Source organism: Phyllobates terribilis, unplaced genomic scaffold (assembly GCF_046119375.1).
Source record: "Phyllobates terribilis strain yellow unplaced genomic scaffold, ASM4611937v1 Scaffold_4__5_contigs__length_816908805, whole genome shotgun sequence".
Classification (NCBI taxonomy): Eukaryota; Metazoa; Chordata; class Amphibia; order Anura; family Dendrobatidae; genus Phyllobates; species Phyllobates terribilis.
The window spans coordinates 619,371,270-619,391,830 of record NW_027362764.1 but is presented as its reverse complement, the minus strand read 5'-3'; the positions used below and the strand labels follow the sequence as shown (position 1 = coordinate 619,391,830).

Sequence of the window (20,561 nt, the reverse complement as noted above, 5' to 3'; positions counted from 1 at the left end):
CCCATGATGTCTTCAGCTTCTTTCTCCCCCAGCTCATCCATTTGTGCATTAATGGCAGCTAACAGTTGCCTGTGGTTGTTTGCTTTAGAAATCTGTTCTTCTGACATCTTTATATGTTCTGCTACTGTTCTCAATTCTTCACAGGTTAACTGAAGATGCAGCTCACTAATTCTGTCTATTTGTATTTCCACATCCATTGCAGCTAGTGAGTTTTCTTTAGGGCTGGTCCTCTTTAACTGGTAAAGAAGGAGGAAGAACTAAGGAGCAATACGGTAAAAAGTAATAATCTTTATTAAATATTATCAATACAATAAATATTGGGACATAGCACAGACAGACAGAGACACCCAAGATCAGGATAGTCCAGCACCAAGCTGCCTACAACCCCATACATCTTATTGGTAACACACAGATGCCTCTTCAGAAAGCCACCTGTATTGTAGGCAAAACGTGCGTCGATGCACTTCCCTGCCAGGGGTTATCCTGTCCAGCACCTACAGCCTCTGTTTCCACCTTTTGGTAAGATGTTTCAAGTGTATATAATGTCTATGGGCATATTTTGATGAGTCAACTGCTAGCAGTTTTACAAATCTATGTTGGTACTTGCCCTTTTTTGATGTATATTCACATTGTCACTCCCATTCAGGTTTCCCTAACCCACTGTGTGTTACCAATAGGATATATGGGGTTGTAGGCAGCTTGGTGCTGGACTATCCTGATCTTGGGTGTCTCTGTCTGTCTGTGCTATGTCCCAATATTTATTGTATTGATAATATTTAATAAAGATTATTACTTTTTACCGTATTGCTCCTTAGTTCTTCCTCCTTCTTTACTATGTCTCTGGAGTTGGTAGATTCATGCTGACTTTTGGCATCGTCCAATGATTCAGCAATGCTTGTTTGTTTTTTTCTGCATATATAAGGCCGTCCTATGCATACCTCTTTAACTGGTGTAGTAGAGTTGAATTGAGGTGCTGTGCTGCTGTGTTTTTCCAGACACTTTTCCTCTACATGCTAATTCAGGCTCAGGATTCCCCGTATGGGCCACCAATGTTACACGCACGCCGCTAGGTTCAGATAGGGCGAGACGGGTTTCATGAATTCTTTGGAATCCTGGGGGAACTGTTACTCAGGGCGACCATAGGCTGCAAATTCTCTCAGGCACACTATAGATTCAGTTGCTGACCAGACACATCTGACAAGAGTCTTTTTCAACAGTTTAACAGTGGAATTTAATCTGAAGCACTGCCAGTGCAATTCAGGGATATTACAGCAACAATCTTCATTACAGTACAGTCTGAGTATCTTGACCAACTGGCTCCGGTAACAATACAGTAGTTTCTTCACAAGGAACAGTATTACAGTCTCTTTAGTAGCATACTTCAGCATAGATTATATCTCTTAGCAGCACACTTCTATGCCTAGACAACCACAGGCTTTTCCTTCACAAGGACACAATAGTACATTGCATTCTTTATCCTGCATGGAGATGGAGGGTCGGAGGGTTTGATGAGGGAGATGATCCCTGAGACACAATTTCTTCCAGTCCTTATCTTCCTTCCCGATAATACTCTGCACTGTTAGTTCAGGGAGTTTATCTGACCTGTGTTTAGTTTCTCTCCTCATCTGAATCCTGTTCAGTTGCCTTCTGTCAGATCCAGATGACACACCACCTTTCTCTTCCGGGCTTCAGCCAGACTACAACAACAAGTTCCCCACAATCCCCCTGGGGCTCTGCTAAAACACTCCCTGTCACCTGTGACTGTGTTAACCCCTCTAGTTGCTGGATGCTTCTGAAGCACAATACTTTCTGTCTCTTGTGACTGTGTTAACTCTTATATTTGCTGGATGCTTTTGAAGCAACAGCACTACTTCTGCATGTCACAATAGGAAAATTGTAGCTCTTAAAATATAGCGATGCAAAAACTCGCTGGTGGAAGATTAAACTTTTTATTGGAGATAACTTTGTCAATACTCCATTTTTTACCTTCCTGCTGTGGAAGTGCCACATACCTGAATTATTCATGGCCATCATGCACTGTCAAAACTCATGTTGAGGAACTTCCTGCAGCATACCAGGTCGGCTACACTCTATTGCATCTCTGGCAAACTATTCCTAGTGTTGTGCCTCAGTTAGCACACCCATTCAGGTGAGCACAGAGTATGTTTCTCACCTGATGATTTTACATTCACCCACTATGCTTACGTAGATAACGCCACATTTCTCTCCTTTCCCCAAGGGATTTCCATCATTTTTATGCGGTAAATAGTGATGAGCGAGTATGTTCTGTTAACCCTTTCGGCGAGCATGCTCGGGTGCTCGCCGAGTATCTTCTGCATGCTCGGGTGTTATGTTTTAGTCACGCCGTGCGCATGATTTGCGACTGTTTGACAGCTTTAATACATGTGAGGAATGCCTAAGAAACAGGCATTCCTCACATGTATTACAGCTGTCAAACAGCCGCAAATCATGAGCACTGAGTGACAGAAACATAACACCCAAGCACGCTGAAGATACTCGGAAAACACCCGAGCATGCTCGCTCATCACTAGTGGTAAATGTTATTTATTAACTATTTTGTGTGATATAACTATCTGGTTGAAAGCCGTAAAAATTCAAAGTTTGAAAATTGCTAAAGTTTCTATTTTTTTGTCAAAAGTTTGATGTATTCATAAATAAACGCAATTCATGTCAACCAAAATTTACCACTAACATGATCTACAACGTGTCACAAAAAACAATCTTAGAATCACTGGGATATGTTGAAGCGTTCCAGAGTTATAACCTCATAAGGTGACACTGGTCAGAATTGAAAAAAATGGGCTGGTCAGGAAGGTGAAAACAGGCTGGGGACTTGTTGGGTTAAGTAGGGCGTGGTGCTCTAACAATTGGCTGGAGCAGGGAACTCCAGCTGGACAGCACACACCCCTATACTACCAGACTGGATGGCACTGCAGGTCCCAGCCACCCTAAGCTTAGTGGCTGGACTCAGCCTCCGCCATCCAGAACCTCTTGTTTTGACATCTTTTCTATCACCAGTGCCGCCCGCAGAATGAATACAGCAGCATAAGGCGACAGAAGCAAATGTTACAGGAGCAGGCCATGGTGGAGATGTGACAGTAAGCAAACTAATAGCTGGTGTAAACTTACACTAGACATTCTTAAAATTAGACATCATGAACCACCTTGATAATTTTGGTGCATTTTATGACTGTGTAGTCTCAATTTTTCACTGTCTACGAATAAGACAGCTTTCATAAAATTGCTACATTGTAGCTAAACGCTAGTCATGGATTGTAGCTCATTTTAGTACAATGAAACTACAAATAGCAGCTAAGAAGAAAATAAATGGTATATAATTATATTTTAAAGGTAGCCAGTTACATCTAATGTTAAGCCTATAACTAAAGATTTACTTTACTACATGCTTCTACACAACTATATAATCATGAAACCCTGGAAGAGTTTGTCCGTTGTGGCATTTTACATACCTGACTCTAGGTTGTTAAAACCAAGAGCAATCTCCTGTAGTTGACCAAGATATACAGCTTTGATTGGAAAAACATCCACCTAAAAAGGAAATAAACAATCATATGTACACTGTATAATACTTAGTACACCCTATAATTACACTGCATAATACTAAAGTGACTTAGTTGAAAATTGATCCTCCGGCTGTTTTTCATTAGTACCACTTACTTTTTCAGCCTTTTGTTAACCTTGTCCCAACTTTTTTGAGATGTGTTGCTGCCATCAATTTCTGAGATTATTTTGGAAAAATGTCAAACTTTCACCTTCTGATCTGTGTTCTATGTTCTGTTGTGAATAATATATGACTATAAAAAATTTCTAAATCATTGCATTCTTGCTTTCTTTACATTTTACGAAGTGTTCCAACTATTTTTGGAATATGTTTTTGCCAATATACTGTAGTACACTCTATAAGACAAGTACAGCTTATAAGTACACAGTGTAATGTTAGTACACTGTGTAAGTACATTGTAAAATACAATTATACCCTATAGTTAAAGGGAATCTGTCAGTAGGATCTACCCTTATATGCAGTCTATATGAGTATGCAGGTCATAGGAAGTTGAATAAAATGATACCTTGATATCTGAGGTTTTGTTCCAGAGAAAGCCACGTTTGTCTTCTATGCAAATGAGCTGTTAAGATCTATGGGCCGGACACAGATCTTCATGGGAATCTGCTTGCAAAGCCTATTTTAAATGATAGGGGGTTTTACTGGTGTGAGCCAAGTAATGATTAATACTTGCTCTCTTGGTCACACAAATCTCTGCAGTAAGATCAGAGCTAACACAATACAGCAGAAGTGAAGTTTCATTACAAAAATATTTGCAGCAGCATTTGTCCTCTCAAAGTGCTTCAGCTTCCATCTCACAGGCAGTGTGTTGGAAGGGCAGTAAAGTAGAGCTCACAGCACTGTGAGAAGACAACTGTAAATGTACTTGTTTGTTTGTAATGAGACACAGTTCAACTCTGCAGTACTGATTTAGTTATAATTAGGCACAGCTCTGCAGCCATGCTGCCAGCACTATGAGAGGACAAGTGCTGCTACAAATATTTGTAATGAGACAAGGTTTAGCACTGTTGTACTGTTTGAGTTCTGATCTCATGGCAGAGTTGTGTGTGTTTATAAGAGTACAGTGTCAATTTTAGGACATGATCAGATATCAAAATCAAACATCAGAATGATGTCAGTTTGAGGCTAAATACCCTGTCTGACAAGTGATTCTGACAAGTGACTTTTACAACTGTAATAATAATAATAAAACAAATGTCACTGTTCGCTGATGGGACTTGAACCGAAAATTCTATGTCCAGAAGCCAGTGAACTAACCACTGAGCTATATACTCAGTTGTAAAAACCTGCGAGTTCTATTTGGTTATATGATTTTCAATGCAAACCTGATTGAAACTCATTGGGACTTATGAACAGACTGCAAGCAAGCCAAATTCAAATGATGTTTGATTTTGATGTGTGAATCTGATGTGTGACTTTCTTCAAACATCAGAATCAGAATCACAATGACTTTTAGTCACCCTGAGTATTTTCATGGTCGATCTCATAAGACAAGAAAAGCTACCAGCTACTATCGCTTGACTGGGTAGCACAATAGTAAGGCATCAACCTCTGAAACTACAGTGTCAGAGTTCAAATCCTAACAGGGATAAGATTTTTTTTTTATTATGCCTATTTAGCACACAAACTACAGGGATGTTTTACTTTTAATATCTGACATTCTGATTGTCATCCTGATGTGTTAAGAGTTTAAAACAAAAACCATTCTTATTCCTATCGGGATTTGAACTCTGACACTGTAGTTTTAGAGGCTGATGCCTTACCATTGCGCTATCAGGTCAAATAATAGCAACTAGTAGCCTTTCTTGTCTTATGAGATCAACCATGAAAATACTCAGGGTGACTAATAGTCATTGTGATTCTGATTCTGATGTTTGAACAAAGTCACACATCAGACTCACACACCAAAATCAAGCATCATTTGAATTTGGCTTGCATGCAGTCTGTGCATAAGTCCCAATGAGTTTCAGTCAGGTTTGCGCTGAAAATAATATATAACCAAATAGAACTTTCAGGTTTTTACAACTGAGTTTATAGCTCAGTGGTTAGTTCACTGGCTTTAGGACACAGAATTTTGGCTTCAAGTCCCAACAGCGAACAGTTCCTTTTTTTTTTATTATTATTATTACAGTTGTAAAAGTCACTTGTCAGGATCACTTGTCAGACAGGGTATTTAGCCTCAAACTGACATCATTCTGATGTTTGATTTTGATATACAGTGTCCATTTTTGGACATGATCAGATAAGAGCAAAGTATCAGTCATCACATGTCTCACACTGGTAATGCTCCATTTCATTTAAAATAACCTCTGGAGAAAGATTCTCAGGGAGATCTATGTCCCGCTCATAGATCTTAAAAGCTAATTTACATATGAAAAAATATATGCATTTCTCTGGAATAAGAGATCAGATTGCAAACATCAAGGTATCATTTTATTCAACTTTCTATGATCTGCATGTCCTAAATGCCTAGATGGCTTAGGAGGGTTGACCCCATTGATGGATTTCATTTAATAACATATGCAGGCAGTCTCAAAGCTCCCTCAAGCGGAACACTCTGTAATTACACTGTATAATATTACTATACTCTGTAATTACAATATTTAATATTGTAATAAAATAAATACATAATAAATTTACTGTATAATACTATTACACTCTGTAATTAAACGGTATAATACTAGTCTACTCCATAAGCACTATATAGAATACTAGTATACTCTGTAATTACACTTAAACCAAAAGAAAAAATGACCTAATAAAGGTACTAAGGGCACTTCCAAACTATACCAAAAAACCTTATGAAGAAGGGAAGCTCAAGCCCAATCAAATTTATTCAGAGTTCTTTATTAGTACAAAAAACACACAAGATTAATAAAAAAACAATTAAAATAGGGGAAAGATCATTCTTCTTCCTCATTTACTGTCTTTCAACCATCTTAGAAACTCATGTTTGCAGCTCTGATTCACTAAGTCTTTTTTAGCTACTTTACAGTTAGTTGGGCTTGTTGGAAGGGCTATTTTTTATCACCTTGAGCTGTGTAGTTGTCTTTGCATATTTTTCCCCTATTTTAAGTGTTTTTTTTATTTATCTTGTGTTTTTTCTACTAATAAAGAACTCTTTGAATAAATTTGATTGGGCTTGAGCTTCCCTTCTTCATAAGGTTTTCTGTAATTACACTGTATAATAGTCTACTCCATAAGTAATATATACAATATTAGTACACCTATAATTACACTGCAAAATACCAGCAAACTCTATAAATATTCTGGATAATATAGTTAAAAATATAGACAGTTTGTCCAGAGGAAGCATCAAATATACTAAAGCTAACACCTCTATATTAAACGAATGTCCTTTAAGGCTGATCTGTTCTGTAAGCACATTTTATAATACAGACTATGAATTATTAAATAAATATGTTAGTCCTAATGAGACTGGTTGTATTTACCCTGAAAATCTATGTCAGAATGGTGTATAATCCTGAAATTAGGATGAGCATTTTAAGAGTTGAGCTATAGAGTGAAACAGCGCATGTGTCCATGTGTATTCAGTCTTCAACCAACTAGCCTGACAGCTGCAGCTTGTTCTGAGCAGCATGAGTTTTCAGCAAGGAGGTGGACACTGAGTAGCTGTCAATCAGGATGGGTAGGAGGAACATCAGTGAAACTTTCATAAAGATTATACAGCCATTATAAAATGGATTTAGAAAGTGCATACAGCATCCGTATCAGGTGTAAGAGATCTGTTTAGTAATGTATACAGTTTACATTGTAAAATCTGCTTTATACGTGGTAACTTCTCATTAAACCTGATGAAAAGGAGACAGTTATAAAAAAATAGCCCGTGTCTCTTCACAGTTCACACATAGGTAGACATTCATTATAAGCCTTGTACCAAAAATATTTTGGAAATAAGTCACAAGATTTGACATAAGTGTGATTTGTGCAGTCCTTTTCTACTTTTTGGATTTTTATACTACTTTTGCCAATTTTTTAAAAAGAATGTATGAGGCTTAATGAGAGGGTATGCCTCAGAAAAGCCATACAAATTTACCATAATTTACAGAGCTAGGCTTTTCTTCATTAAATTTGCTTTTCTTGTGCAGAAATGGAAATGAACAAATTTATTATGAAGCCTTTACCTCTTAGCATGTGTCATATTTTACGGTGTAATGTGCATTTTTCATTAAATGTAACCAGTTTATCAAATTCATACTGCCTGAACCACGGGCAGCATGAATCACACTTTGGTTGCACGATTGCAGCCAGGCGTGTTTTACTCTGAAACACTGCATTTCAGAGTAAGTAATCAGCCGGGGACTATGTGTCTTGGCTGATTAGTCTGATGCTGTCCCCAGATGCTTCTCCTGCCCCGATCCTTTTGACTGAGAGGTCTCTTCCCATGTGCACTGTAAGGAATGGTACTCACTTGGGTGCATCGGGAGGCAAAACAGGAAGCGTTTCCGTTTAAATGTCCATGTCGGTTTATTGCTTCATAAACCGTTCATAAGCAAAAGGAAAATAAACAGCCTCAGTGCAGGCAAAACAAAGAAAACAGTCCTTTAGACAAAGTCTCTGGTTAGCCAGTCCTGTGGTCACACAGGCTGGATAGCATCCAGTACCCTGGCTCAGTCTGGATCAATCACACAGGAGGCCTTCTCCCTCCATACACCGACCATGTTTCAAACAACGGACTCCATTTTTACCTAAGCACACCCAGAGGGGAGGTATGTGGGCAGTCAGACCCGCCCATCTCTCCGGCTACCCGTAAAACCTGGCCCAGATGCACCAAACAATTCTCTTAGTGCTTCTGTGCACTAGAGCAACATTCCAGGATTACATCACAGATGACAACCATCTCTGTGATACATATCTCCCATCAATTATGTATTCATTAGCTACCTTACCGCACATAACCTGTCACTTAGCTTCAGAGGGGGAAGGAGAAATCGGCTGGGACCAAATGTTTGCTCTAAAACGCTGCAGCATTTAAAGGGAATCTGTCAGCAGGTTTTTGCTATGTAATCTGAGGACAACAAGAGGTAGGGGTTTAAACACAGATTTCAACAATGTGTCATATGTCAGGCTGTTGTTTACTTACAATGAAGGTTTTATATCCTGGTGATCAACATTTCCTGGACTATAGCAGCTACAGCAGCGCGTGTGCATCATAGTCCGACTCCGCCCCCTCCCAGGATAAGCAACTCAACGTCTTTAGAAAATGTACATGGAGAGCCTGGTTTGGGCAGGGAAGCTTCTTCAGCTCTGCTATATAGCTAAATCTAAAAACTTTGATTGTATCAGAAAGGCTGCACGCAGTCATAAAAGTGATAGATCATTGGATTCAGGGTCTCTTTGCCTACATCAGAATGCTTTCAGATGAGGTAGCTAAAACCTGCTGACAGATTGCCTTTAATACCTAGGTGCAATTCTGCAGCCACTGTCTGATTCTTGCTGCCCGTGGCTAGGGCAGCTTGAATCTAATGACAGGTTCACTTTAAGATGTAGCTTTTTAAAAGGTGGAATAACCAATATAGTTACAATTTTTCAATAAATGCAAACCTTAAAAAATAATTGTTTGGTACAGTTATGTCTAAAAATGTGTGAAAAAAAAATACATGATATCCGTTTTATGGCTAAAACAGAAGCTGAATAAGGCTATTTGCCCATGATGCAGAAATGCTCCGGATTTTTCCTGAGCGTTTCTGCATCTCCCTGGCAGAAAAAATGCATGCGGATTGTACATGCGGATTGTACATGCGTTTTTCCTGCCAGAGACATGCGGAAGTGAAGCGTTTTTCACATGCATTTCCACATGCGGGTTGTCAAGCGCTTTCCAAGCGATTTTGGCATCACTTGGAAAGTGCTTGACAACTTGGTCACACTATATAAATCCATGCAAACGGCATGGATTTATATACTGTGACCGAAAAGAATGGTAAAAAATAAAACAATAAATCTATACTTACCTTCCGATGGCCCCCGGTGTCTTTATCCAATGCTTCTCAGCTTACCGGCAGCTTGGGGTACACTGAAGGACCTGCTGACGTCAGCGGTCGCGTGACCCGTCACATGACTAAATTACGTCATGGCAGGTCCTTTTCAGACCATCGCGAGTTGCCGGCAAGCCGAGACGCATCGCTAAGGACACCGGGGGCCATCAGAAGGTAAGTATAATCTTTATTTTTTATTTTATTCTTTTTTTTACAGGTACTATGGTACCCGGGTCTGGATGAGAGTCTCCTCTTCTCCAAACCCGGGTACCATCCGCACATTGAAATGCATGGATTCCGCATCTGCAGATGCAGTGATGCGGAATCCGTGCACTCCAATGCAAGTCAATGGCGGCGAAAACGCCGCGTTTACGCAAAATAATTGGTAGTGCTGCGGATTTTTCCGCAATGATAATCCGCAGCGGAAATTTCCGCAGCATGTGCACAACACATGCGGATTATCATTGGGGAACATTGCAGACCTTCTACCATGCGTTTTTTAAGCGTTTCTGCAGCGGAATTGCCGCTGCGGAAACGCTTAAAAAACGCATAGTGGGCACACAGCCTAAAAGCTGTCTTCCTTCATGTGCGGATGAGATGCTTCCCTGTGATTAATGGTCCTATAATGGGAGCATAAGCTAGGTTGGCTGGTATTAAATGCTTTACTATTTCTTAAAACATTTATATAGTATGCTGCCAGCGTATTTGCAAATTACTGATAAAGTCCTGTAACTGTTGCTCAGGTTTATGGGCATCAGCGGTTATTCATTCCTAATTAATAGATCTTTCAGACAGAGGGATAAACTGTCCCCATGAGAGTACGCAGGTTTTATTTTTTCATAAGAGCCCGTGTTTTGTGAAATTAGCTCTATTTACAGGAAGCAGATCCTGTCGGCTGTATACAAAAGTAGCCTGCACCTATATGACATCGAGGCATTTAAACTACCGTACGTGAAGACGTTAAAAATTTGTATTTCTGCCTGTAGTGGAGTATTTTATTTTTGTATGTAGGGGACATCCATGTGCTTGGTAATTTGGATCTCTACAAAGCCTCCATGGCAGCACTGTACCTGCAGTTATTGTGCAGACTGCAAAGTTTTACAATCCAAGATTTGGACCTTTTTTCATGTTTTAAAATATATTTAATGGTTCATTTATGTAGTAAAATGGTTTTCAAATGTGTATACATTATGGGCCTTCTAAAACGGACAACTGCTAGTAACAGTTACTCAAATTAATAAACTCACTGTCAATCACCCACTTTTGGTTGATTGACAGGTTTGTGGCTGCTTACTAGTGTAAACGACCTGTCAATCAACCAAAGGAGGGTGGCGCTTGTAACAATTACAGAAAGCAGACCATGAGAGTAATGGATAATTACTGTTTCACAATCAATTCTTCTGTATATACCAATGAATATAGTTTCTCATGCGTCTCATTAATTTTTTTCTCTGTGAGCTTTCGCCGCTTTTTGCTCATAATTCCGGCAAAATTGTGGTTCTGTGTAAATTGAAGTAAAATTATAGCATTTTTACAACAATTTTGGGCAAAATGTGGCAAAACAACTAAAAATTTAGGGTCCAGCAGCACCTTTAATTACATTGTAGTCACATGATAAAGGTCCTCTACTCAGGCATTAAAGGGGAAGAGGATGATATTGTTAACATAATAGTATGATCACAGGTGTGAATAATTAGGGGACCGTGTAAATCTTCAGGGGACATTGTGCTATGAATGTGATATTACATTGTCAGACGGCCTTCACACTGCTGTTATATGTTGTACACTGCGCATTGTTGTACTTTTGCCATTCTAGTGGGAAAACATCTAAAAATCATGAAGAGCAAAATTGGTTTTGTAAAAAATCCCAGTGACTTAAAAAATACACCAAGTGTTTAAGAACACGCACAAATTGTTGCATGGTATTTTTCACTATTAACTTTGTCAATGTTTGGCCCAAGTGTTTTAAAAAACTCAAACGCATAAAAAAACAGTAGGAAAAAATGTTTTTACCTTACATTACTTATACCACAGTATAAGTATCCCCAAAAATAAAATTTTACAGTAGTGATGTCCTTTGTAAACCTGTCACAGTAGAAATGTCTCCCTCTGAGGCCCCCACACAATATTAATACATATATCCCCCCTTGTGAACCCTATACAACAGCAAAATTTCCCCTTGTGTCCCAAAATACTAGTAATGTCCATGTTTATGCTCAAATACAACAGTAATACCCCCTCCCCAGTGGCACCCATAAAGTAATAGTCTATGCCTTGATACAGTTGCAACATCAAAAATTGTGGCCACATAAACTAATAATTATTAATTTATGATGCCACAATGGAGACATTTTTAATGTACGGCACCACAATGAGGGAAATTGTTAATGTTGTGGCCCCATACTGTATAATGTCCCCCTCTCTGGCCCACATATAGTATAATGTCCACCATTGTGGCCCCCATAGTGTATGATGTCTCCTTTTCTGGCTCTCATGCAATTTAATGTTCCCCATTTTGGCCTCATTTAGTTTAATGTCCCCCTCTCTGGTTTCTATATAATATAATATCCCCTCTCCGGCCCCCATATAGTATAATGTCCCCCATTGTGGTCGCAATACTGTATAATGTTCCCCTCTTTTACGCTCTTTACATAGCAATTAATAAAAAGCATTCCACTCGCCTCTTCCTGCTCCCATGATAAGCTGCTCTTTCTTCTCTCTCAGTCGCACATCACAGGTGGTACAATTCAGTGACATAACTGCGTCGTCGGCGACTCCACCTCCTGAGGTCGGCCTCTGATAGGCTGGTGGCATATATAGGTATTATGGTGCAGAGAGCCATTGGTTCTCTGCTCCGTAATACCTTTCATCTTAATGTGCATCCAAGGAGGCATATGTAGCTGAAACTAGTGCTAGTATCAGGGAGCCCCCTCTACACCTTCCGTGACTGCATTAGTTAGGCCTCCTTCGCACCATCTGCAACTGCAATAATTATACCCTGCCTCAGGGGCCCACCAGGGGATTCTCCGGTACTCAGTTGGGCCAGTCTCAGCCTGAATGGTGTTCTAATTTGCATCTTTGACTTTAAGCATCTGTAGCTATCTATTCACAATATGTGATGCTTATTTGAGATGTTATATATTTGTTAGCTCATATAATGTTATTTCCCTTTTTAGCTTATGATTGTTAGAAAAGCACATAATACACAAGGCAGCTGGACTCTACACAGAATAATATATACCTTCACAATCCTTCTTGCCGCTAAGCAGAATGCCTGTATACCGTATATAGGTTTTATGTGAAGGTTGAAGTATAACCTAGCAGTTCATATCCATGTGTGTCCATTCTATTGCTGGTAATCAGCTCCTAAAGAGTCACGATCACCACTGCTTCGCCTGTGGGTTTCAAATAGTAGACCAGTGCATATTCTTTATCCCGTGTGTTGTATGAGCCTAAGAGAATCGTATAAATACAAGTTCTTTCCTTGCTACGTGACAGTTTCTAAAGAATATCATTTTTGTCATATTCAAAGAAAGGAAGCCCTGACGAAACGAAATTTCCTTGCCGCATATCTCAAGCCATATTTCTAGATGTGGAGTTAGATATACAATATTAGATTCGAGAGTGTCATATTTTCATTTCTAAATAGTAATATGCTGCAGAACTAATAAAATGAAGTGATGGTAAATATATGTAGGAATCAGTGGTAACGCTGCTTGGCTCTAGTACTGTATCAGTCTGGTCACTACCCAGTACATTGTCAAATATGGCTTCAGTTTTCACATGAAATAACAGTTTTGGATGATCATTTCTTTGTGTTGTGTAGCTATTCTTTTTACATATTAACCCCTTCATGACCTTGAGAATTTCCGTTTTTGTTTTTTCTTCCCCTTCTTTCTAGAGCCATAACTTTTTTATTTTTCTGTCCACATAGTCGTATAAGGGTTTGTTTTTCGCTGGACGATTTTTACTTTTGAATGACACTATTCATTTTATCATGTGACTGGAAAGCAGGAAAAAATTCCAAGTGCGTTGAAATTGATAAAAGAGTGCAATTCCACAATTGGTTTTTGGGTTTCTTATTTACCATGTTCACTATACAGTAAAACTGACCGGGCAATATGATTTCCCAGGTCAGTACAAGTATGTCGATAGCAAACAGTATACTTTTTTCTTTTTATTTAAGTGGTGGAAAAAAATTCGGAAATTTGTAGTAAAAAAAAAAATTCACTTCTGTCGCCATTTTCCGAGACCGGTAACATTATCATTTTTCTGGATCTGGGCCTGGGTGAAGGTTTATGTTTTGTGTCCTGAGCTGAAATTTTCACTGATTCCATTTTGGGGTAGATACAATGTTTTGATTGCCTCTTATTTCATTTTAGGCTATGTGCCTGTCGCGCCCCCGGGGGCCTTACTGTTTGGGGACAGTATATATGTATCACGGTGGCTGGCCCAGGGCGGACAGTGCACAAAAGGGGTAGCAATTACTACTAAAAGTTCAGAGAAATTCGTGACGCCACCTGTGGTGTCTGGTGAAGGTCACCAGCGCTGCAGCAGTCCTCTGAGGCAGGTGACTAGGCAGCTAAGGATGGTACAGCTCCCCACAGGTGGAGCGGGCCTCAGGGCAGTGTAGATTGATGGATGGTGGGAGCGCTGGGCGTTGTGGTGCAGGTAGATGGCGCAGCCGGAGTAACGGACAGAGACAGGGGGTTTTGCTTCGTTACCTTTACTGGTACAGCTGTTAGATACGGTCCAGGGTACTCCAGGTGAAGGGCGCACATTTGGACTTCTCCCCAGGGAGCGGGTATAAGGCCTCCTGATCCGTGTCTGCCTCTGTGTAAGCTCCTGGCCAGCCTGCAACTGTGCCTAGCTTATGTGTCTTGCTTTTTCTACTCCACCTGTTGCTCTGAAGTAGGACCTCTCTTTGGTAACCACTTTCCCTGGACGTCGGGGCCTTCGTGGTTCCTTTTCCTGTATGTGTCTAGCTTCAGGTTTGCCAGGGACTTGTAGTTCTCCTGAGATTCAGGTTATCCCTACTGGGTGTAAAGGGTCCCTGTAGGCTCGGACCCGGTGTCCGGTACATATACTGCGGTGAGCCTGGTATGCTCCTCTGCCCCCTTAGTTCCACTCTGCTTTCCTCCTCGCCGTCGGCCACGCTCGGGGCCCTCACTAGGCTTCAGGGCTGCTGGAGGCCTAGCTTGCCTCACACAGCAGCCTGCGTGCTGCTCTCTCTTTAGAGCATTCTGCACTGTAACTTAACTTGAAACTAACTAATCTCTAACTGAGCTGCCTGGCTCCACCTTCCCTTTATATATCCCTATCAGGGCTCCCTCTGCTGGTATGAGGTAGAAGGTGGAGGTGTTTGCATGTAGTGAGGGCCTCTTGTGGAGAATTCCGTCCGTGCACCCTTCTGGGTTCTGTGGCACCATGCGCAGCAGGGCGCCACATGCCCACGATGCAGAAATGCTCTGGATTTTTTCCTGAGCGTTTCTGCATCTCCCTGGCAGAAAAAACGCATGCGGATTGTACATGCGTTTTTCCTGCTAGGGACATGCAGATGTGAAGCGTTCTTCACATGTATTTCCGCATGCGGGTTGACAAGCGCTTTCCAAGTAATTTTAGCATCACTTGGAAAGTGCTTGACAACTTGGTCACACTATATAAATCTATGCAAACAGCATTGATTTATATAGTGTGACCCGAGAGAATGTCAAAAAATAAAAAATAAATCTATACTTACCTTCCGATGGCCCCCGATGTCTTGCTTCACTGTCCCGGCTGCCGGCAGATCGCGTTACACTGGAGGACCTGCCGACGTCAGCGTCGTGTGACCCGTCACATGACTATGATGTCAGCGCAGGTCCTTTAGTCCATCGCGAACTGCCGGCATGAGAGGAGGAGCGCATCGGGGCCGCCAGAAGGTAAGTATATATTAATTTTTTATTTTATTCTTTTTTTTAACAGTTTTCTATGGTACCCGGGTCCGGAGGAGAGTCTCCTCTTCTCCAGACCCGGGTACCATCCGCACATTAGAACGCATGGAATGCGCATCTACATATACAGTGATGCGTAATCCATGCGTTCTAATGCAAGTCAATGGCGGCGAAAACGCCGCACTTCCGCAAAATAATTGGTAGTGCTGCGTTTTTTTCCGCAATGATAATCCACAGCGGAAATTTCAGTAGCGTGTGCACAGCACATGCGGATTATCATTGGGGAACATGGCAGGCCTTCTACCATGTGTTTTGTAAGCGTTTCTGCAGCGTTTTTGCCGCTGCGGAAACGCTTAAAAAACGCATCGTGGGCACAAAGCCTTATTGTAATGTTGCAGTGGCCAAAAAAATGTAATTCTGGCGTTTATATCCTTTTTCTCATTACGCCGTTTACCTATCGGATTAATTTATTCTACATTTTGATCAGACTTTTACGTACGCAGCGATACTAAACGTGCACTATTTTTTTTTATAAGTGTTTTATTTTTAATGGGGCAAGAGGGCAAGCCATTAGCACCCCGCGATCACGTCACAGGCGCGCCGAAAGGGAGCGTGAAATGACGCGTCTGCCCTGCCGGCACCTGTTAAATCCCGCTGTCAGAAATTGACAGCGGGATTTAACAGGTTAACAGCTGCGAGCAGAGCTCCGATCCTCCTGCGGCTGTTAGAGGCACATGATGGCTGATTAAATCAAAGGCAGTGACATGACTTTTGACATACAACTATGTCAAAGTTAGTGAAGGGGTTAAGGACCACACCTAATTTGGCCTTAATGTCCACATTTATTTTTCATTGTCACATTCCACAAGTCATAGTTTTTATTTTTTGTAGACGTAGCTATATGAGGGCTTGTTATTTGCGGTATTCGTATTTGTTGGTGGCACCATTTTGGTGTACCTAACTTTTATTAAAATTGCGAAAAAATAGAAACAAACACCATTCTGCTGTTTTTTAAATGTTACGCTTTTTATTTACTACAGAAATAAAGTGTTAACGCAGTTACTGCCAATATAGAGAGCAGCAGCCAATCACTGACCTCCACTCCTGCATTCTGCATAAGCAGCCGCAGAGATGACAGAAGATTACCACCTAATGAATGAAAATAGTATTGAATCAAGTGCATTGCATATCTATCAATGCTGCCTTCATTCATTACTATCAGCTGCTTTTATAGTTTATCCTTGTTCTAATCCCAACTAGAGTTAAGGTAAGGGATCAGATTAGAGTAATAGTTAGGCTTAGGCTTATGGATAAGGTTAGGGGACTAAAATTGTTACATGAAAAACAACAAAAGTAATAAACTAAAAAAACATACAATTTTTAATAATCTTTTTCTTTAAAAAAATTAAATTGCAATACCTGTGTTTAAAAGGGGGTGTAAGGTTCTTCAACACAGAAATGTCAGGACTCGGGAGTAGTGTTGAGCGAATTTGTTCGGCATTTCAAATTCGTGTTTGGGGTTCAGGCTTGTTCGCGCCAAAAAAAATCAGCTCCGCCAATGAACATCCCTGATTTGCCACACATAACAGCGTGGCAAATCAGGGATGTTCATGGGCGGAGCCGATTTTTTGGCCCAAACAAGCCGGAACCCCGAATCTGCGTGACAGCGTGGCAAATCAGGGATATTCATGGGTGGAGCTGATTTTTTGGCGCGAACAAGCCGGAACCCCAAACATGAACCCGAATTTGAAATGCCAAACGAATTCGCTCAACACTACTCGGGAGCACTAATATTTCACGGATTAAGGGGTGCAGAATACTTGCCTTGCCCCAGGCACTGGCAACTGACACTGTGCCATTGCTTATGGCTTTTTGACCACTTTTTATTACACTGTTTGCATGGTGGAATGAACTACTGAGAGCAGATGTAATGTCATACATGGATAGGATGAGTCCATCATAGCAAGAGTCGCTCTTTCTGAATGCTCTTCACTTTAGCTCATAGCTGGGCATCCAGAGTGGAGAAATAATGGAAACTATTATAATTATCTTATTAGATTACACAGCCAACACAAAATACTATCCTCAAACATTACCTGTCCTTTGATTAAGGGAATGACATCATTGCCAGACACATTGAGAACTCTTTTTCCTGTTTCTCCGTGTTCTCCTTGCATGCAGATGTACATTCGGCCGGCGCTCCTTCCAGTCATTTGATCTCCAGTGTGTACAGAAATTGTGTATTCCACCACTGGAAATAATATTCATGCACATTTTCATTAAATGTAATTTCACACCATGTGGATGTGTAATAGAAAAATGATAAAGCCGATATTCACCTGGGAGGGGATCCTTATATGGATACAGTGCCGGTATTTCGACACATCTGTCCTCATTAGGTCTCATCCAGCATTGAAAACTGAGCCACATCTCCTGATTCGTCACTGTGTGTTTCATGTGTATTGAGGATAAATGCCATGACTGGAACACCTGTGTATGTGACCAAGAAGCCTGGACCTTAAAGAACGTGCCCACTTGTAGTTCATCCTGAAATTAAAGCAGAGTAAATGGTTAAGAAAATACCAGAGGAAAAAACAATTAAACCAGTAGTCCAGTGACAATCACTTTCACATCGGGAGGTAAGTGGAGCTGATAGTGATGAGTTAGCAGGTCCTTCCAGGACGGTGACACCATCAGTAGGTTAAATGCACTTTTCCTATTCATTTCAGTCGATTAGAATAGGACATGTGGATGACAGGGTAATTTAAATTTCTAAACTTCTACATACAATATTACTTCAATCATATCAATGCCAGCAATCATTTTTTTTCTTTCTTTTAACTACCTGCTTTATGTCTTCATTAGTGTGCTATACATTCTCAGATTCTGGTTCAGCATCGTCTTTCTGCTGACCTAAATGTGCTATTGTGACTGACACATTTTCTGCATTGTTATCTCTATATTTATTTACAGTGAACAAGCACATGGCCCAGCTGCTCATGGGAAAAGTGAGCAATGATTAGGAGAACTGCTCAAGCAGCTAATGGGTACTTGTGATTTTGCAGGACTGATAGCAGTTTGGGGCCAGGAGCTGACAGAAAGGGGAAGGTAAGCAGCATTGTCAAACAGCTCTATAGAAATGGGCTAGAGAGAGAAGGATGGGATCTGAGGAGCATGCTCCTTTTATCCCATGCTTGAATGTGGCAACTGCACATGTTTGACCACCCTCTCATGGTCAAGTCCCCCTGGCAAAAAGCTATAAACAACAAGACAAAAGCTCTCATAGTAGGACAAAGACTGCAGATAGAAAAAGCAAGTCAATTGCAAACTTGATTATTTTCATGCTGGCAGTTAGACAGTTATTTTCATGCTGCCTAACTAACTATACCAATTTCATAACATGAGAATAACCAATTAACTCAATGATCCAGAGATTATTGCAACAGGTTTTGGCAACAGCATAGAGCTGCAATATGACTGGTTTGAAAGGGACCCTTGTGACAATGTAGAGAAGGTGGGGCCTGTGGATAGAGGATACTATGTAATCTGCTATTTATTTTTTATGTAATCTTAGCCTATGCTTCAATATAATAATAAACTAGGTAGTTTTCTAAATAAATGGGGCTGCCTTTGCCTGTATTTAGCATGAAGTGTACGGTGTCATGCACTGATCATGGGAGAAGGGGTGGCCCACTCCTGCACAAGGACTTACCAGGGGCTTCACCTGTGTTGCTGTGGGGCAATCTGAGCCTGCTCCTTATAACAAACAAGACTCTGTTCCCATCTGAGTTTTGCTATTTTACCTCTTTGTACTGCTGTAGGAACATTAAAATGGAATTCATGCTGAGAATTGATCTGTTGCAAATCCGTTCCTAGAACGGAACAGAGAAATAGAATTGCAAAACCGAGTTTGTAAACCCAGCCTAAAAAAGGTATACATTTGCATTCAATTTGCAAAAGTTTGATGTATACATTTTGATTGTTAAATAGAGGTTAATATATTTTTCGTATCTAAGCAAACGTAGACTAAGGAGACGTAAGAACGTCTCCCCAAATGTTTGGCTGAATTTTTTTGCAGCACTCCACTTCTGCAGGATGGAAAATAATGGTTTTCATTCCCACTTTGGTCTCCATAGAAGTAGATGGGGAGAAAAAGCAAAAAAACAAAAATAATGGTGCAGTTTGAAAAGATGCAGCATATGATGCACGTTACACATAGAGATATTAAAATAGCCAAAGAAAAATTCCTACAGTACCAAATGTTTCATATATTTCTGTCTGCCAGGTACTATAATGGAATGGTGGTTGCACATGCACAAAGGTGACTTTGGGCCCCAGTTCTTGGCGCCAATGGGGGTCTCAGTAGCACCAGTGGGAGTCTCAAACTCTAAACACTCTTACATTTATCATCTATTTATAGGTTATACATGATATTTATTGGACTACCCCTTTAAATAACAAAAATGATGGCATGCTCCTTCAGGGCTGCATAATGGATGCGTTCTCCATTTTTACAAATCACTATAATGTAGGCAACTTGGAACAGTCTGAACACACAAAATATAAGAGATGTAATACAACAGAAGTCTGCTTTATAGTGGCATACAGTGGAATTCATTGTTAGTGAGTTATAAATACCTTGACCTGCAGCGTGTTCCCACTAATTGTTACTTCCATTTGTACTTTGCCCCCATTACCATAAAATGAAAGAGAAAAACTGTTCAGATTCTCAGCGCTCTCAAATCCAGAGCCAGAAATATCAATTATCCATAAGCCGCCAAGTTGAGCGATAGGTATGGGGCTTGTTGATAATCTCCTGCCTTAAATATGAGAAAACAGAAAAATACAAGAAAAAGACCATAAAATGAGTAAGAAAATCATGGAATATTTATTTGACACATTACAGGTTAAGACGTCTTGCACTAATGGTAACCATGGCAACAGATCTTGAAAACTGTCCTAGACAAATCAGGTCTATTTAGTTTTGCTTTGCTAGATACCCAGTTTTAACTTTGTATATCAAGAAGG

The 20,561-nt window shown here is 40.4% G+C and overlaps 1 protein-coding gene across 2 annotated transcripts in view; it reads right to left on the bottom strand.

The window, feature by feature from the left end:
- RP1 (RP1 axonemal microtubule associated) overlaps window positions 1-20,561 on the bottom strand; it is a 1,013,486-nt gene that overhangs the window by 324,635 nt on the left and 668,290 nt on the right. For both annotated transcript variants that reach the window (XM_073679301.1, XM_073679302.1), the window contains exons 36-39: window positions 20,172-20,353; window positions 17,873-18,080; window positions 17,630-17,784; window positions 3,492-3,570 (exon numbers count right to left, since the gene is read on the bottom strand). In XM_073679301.1, the coding sequence (XP_073535402.1) occupies window positions 3,492-3,570; window positions 17,630-17,784; window positions 17,873-18,080; window positions 20,172-20,353 (624 nt within the window). The remainder of the gene's footprint in view (window positions 1-3,491; window positions 3,571-17,629; window positions 17,785-17,872; window positions 18,081-20,171; window positions 20,354-20,561) is intronic.